This window comes from Lepidothrix coronata, unplaced genomic scaffold (genome assembly GCF_001604755.1).
Source record: "Lepidothrix coronata isolate B3197 unplaced genomic scaffold, Lepidothrix_coronata-1.0 Scaffold199, whole genome shotgun sequence".
Taxonomy (NCBI): Eukaryota; Metazoa; Chordata; class Aves; order Passeriformes; family Pipridae; genus Lepidothrix; species Lepidothrix coronata.
The window spans coordinates 1,369,894-1,371,721 of record NW_016690379.1 but is presented as its reverse complement, the minus strand read 5'-3'; the positions used below and the strand labels follow the sequence as shown (position 1 = coordinate 1,371,721).

The window sequence follows — 1,828 nt, the reverse complement described above, 5'->3', positions numbered from 1 at the left end:
TGCTTTTATACCCTTCTCCCCTCTGCTGCCAATCTTGGATCAACACGGATGGGCAAACATTGCGAGACTTGGCAAAGATCAGCATCACCTCAACTGATACCAGGACAATGGGCCTGAACTCTCCAGCTGGAGACATCACTGGTGCTGGGTCGTGCCATGTGCTGGTGTTGCAAGAGCAGCTGAAGAGCCAGATTAGATTTCTGTCATTGTTTGGAAGTTCGTTCCCAGCACAGGTTTGTGTCCCCGCTGGGGACTGGGCAGTGACCGGTGGCTGAAGGGTTTGACCTTGTGCTGTCCTTGAGTCCTCCCACGGCCGGTGGCACTGCCAGCAAAAGGGTTGTGCTTTACAAGGGTTTGGTCTCCTTGGTGGGACCACGTCAAGGCAGGACTGAGTGGGGCTTCGGCTCCCAGCCCTGGGAATTTTGGAGGACATGAGAACTGGGCTCACTCCCTGTAGGCACAGTGTCTGTTGGGATAGAGGGGCCTTTGTGGTCTGAGTCGTGTCTTGCCCACACCAGTTGAGGTGGTGTCACTTCAGGGACACAGAAGGGGTTTCCTTATTTCTTGGAGCTCAGGCTCTCTGGGAGGGAGCTCAGAGACAGGGCAGATTGCATTTCCCTTCAGACTTATCCCCCCCTCTTTTTGCTCAGATGTTTCCCAAAATCACAGGCCTCTCTGTTGCTGAGGGTTCAGGTTTTTCCTTAGGTTTCCGTGAAGTCCCATCGAGTCAAATTACCCAAATGCCTCAAAATACTCTTTCCTCATTGTCATCTTCTCCCTAGGCAGAGACTCAGCAGCTCTTACCCTGTGTGAGGAGACAGGTGGTTTCTCCCCTTTTGCCCCCTCAGGACTAGTGCAAATGGCAAAGGCACAGCGGGCACACGGCCAGTGGCCCTGCTCCGAGATGTTCCTTTATTCCTGTTCAGGTGACATGAAGGTGACTTCCCAGTAGGTCACCCAGGCTTGGCTGAATGGGAGCCTGGAAAACAGCCTCAGAGTTTCCCACGTCACATGTTGGATGACCTGCAGATTAAAGTGTGTTGGCCTGACCCTTTGGGTTTCGTGCAGGCACTGGGTGTCATGCAACCGATAACAAGACAACCACCTCCAAGGAGTATTTTCCCAGTGTGTTTCTTCATTGATAAAGTAACATAGTATAAATTAAATTGGATTAGATTTGGAAAATCCCACCCTCAGCAACCTCTGGAGCCTTTTCAGATCTTTTTTGGTGTGGAAAGGCAAGCTCAAGGACACTAATTTGCATGTGGTGGTAACAAATGGCAGTTGGTCAAGTCCTGGAGTTTTCCTCCAGGACTTTCCCTGCCTTCTTTCTGTCTAAAGAAAGGTGTTTTTCCATGGGCTCCCTGGGAATGGCAGTAGGTAATTAAGGGCAGAAGAACTGGTTCCTGATAAAAGGATTCAAGTTAAAAAAGGGTCAAGTCTGCAGAAGGGGACCTCCCAAACTGTTCCAGCAGCTGAAGTGTTGGATTGCAGAGATCCACCACTCTGGGTTGTTTCTGCTGTAGTTTCCCTCTACACACCAACTAAAATTGTCATTCTGCTGATTCAGTGGCTGGAATAAGTCTGTCTGTCCTTCAGCTGCCTGGGCTCTTTTCTGATGGGTCACAGAATTGAGACCCTGATATTCAAGTTGTTCCTTTCAGAATGGTTCCTTCTTATTGTGTGCAATTAGATCAGAGGGGTGACAAGAAATAATGCTTCTCTGAGAAGAATATTCTCTTCATAAGGGGGAGAATGACTCAGCAGACACTGACTTGGTTTTCCTTTGGTGATGGGATACCCTGGGCTTCCCTGAGGTGACCACACC

At 49.7% G+C, this 1,828-nt stretch overlaps 2 protein-coding genes across 5 annotated transcripts in view; one reads left to right on the top strand and one right to left on the bottom strand.

The window, feature by feature from the left end:
- Nucleotides 1-1,828, bottom strand: part of LOC108505822 (acidic mammalian chitinase-like) — a 26,238-nt gene that overhangs the window by 3,835 nt on the left and 20,575 nt on the right. The window lies entirely within an intron of this gene.
- Nucleotides 932-1,828, top strand: part of LOC108505772 (acidic mammalian chitinase-like) — a 4,855-nt gene continuing 3,958 nt past the window's right edge. The window contains exon 1 of the mRNA XM_017832073.1: nt 932-948. Coding sequence (XP_017687562.1) covers nt 932-948 — 17 coding nt within the window. The remainder of the gene's footprint in view (nt 949-1,828) is intronic.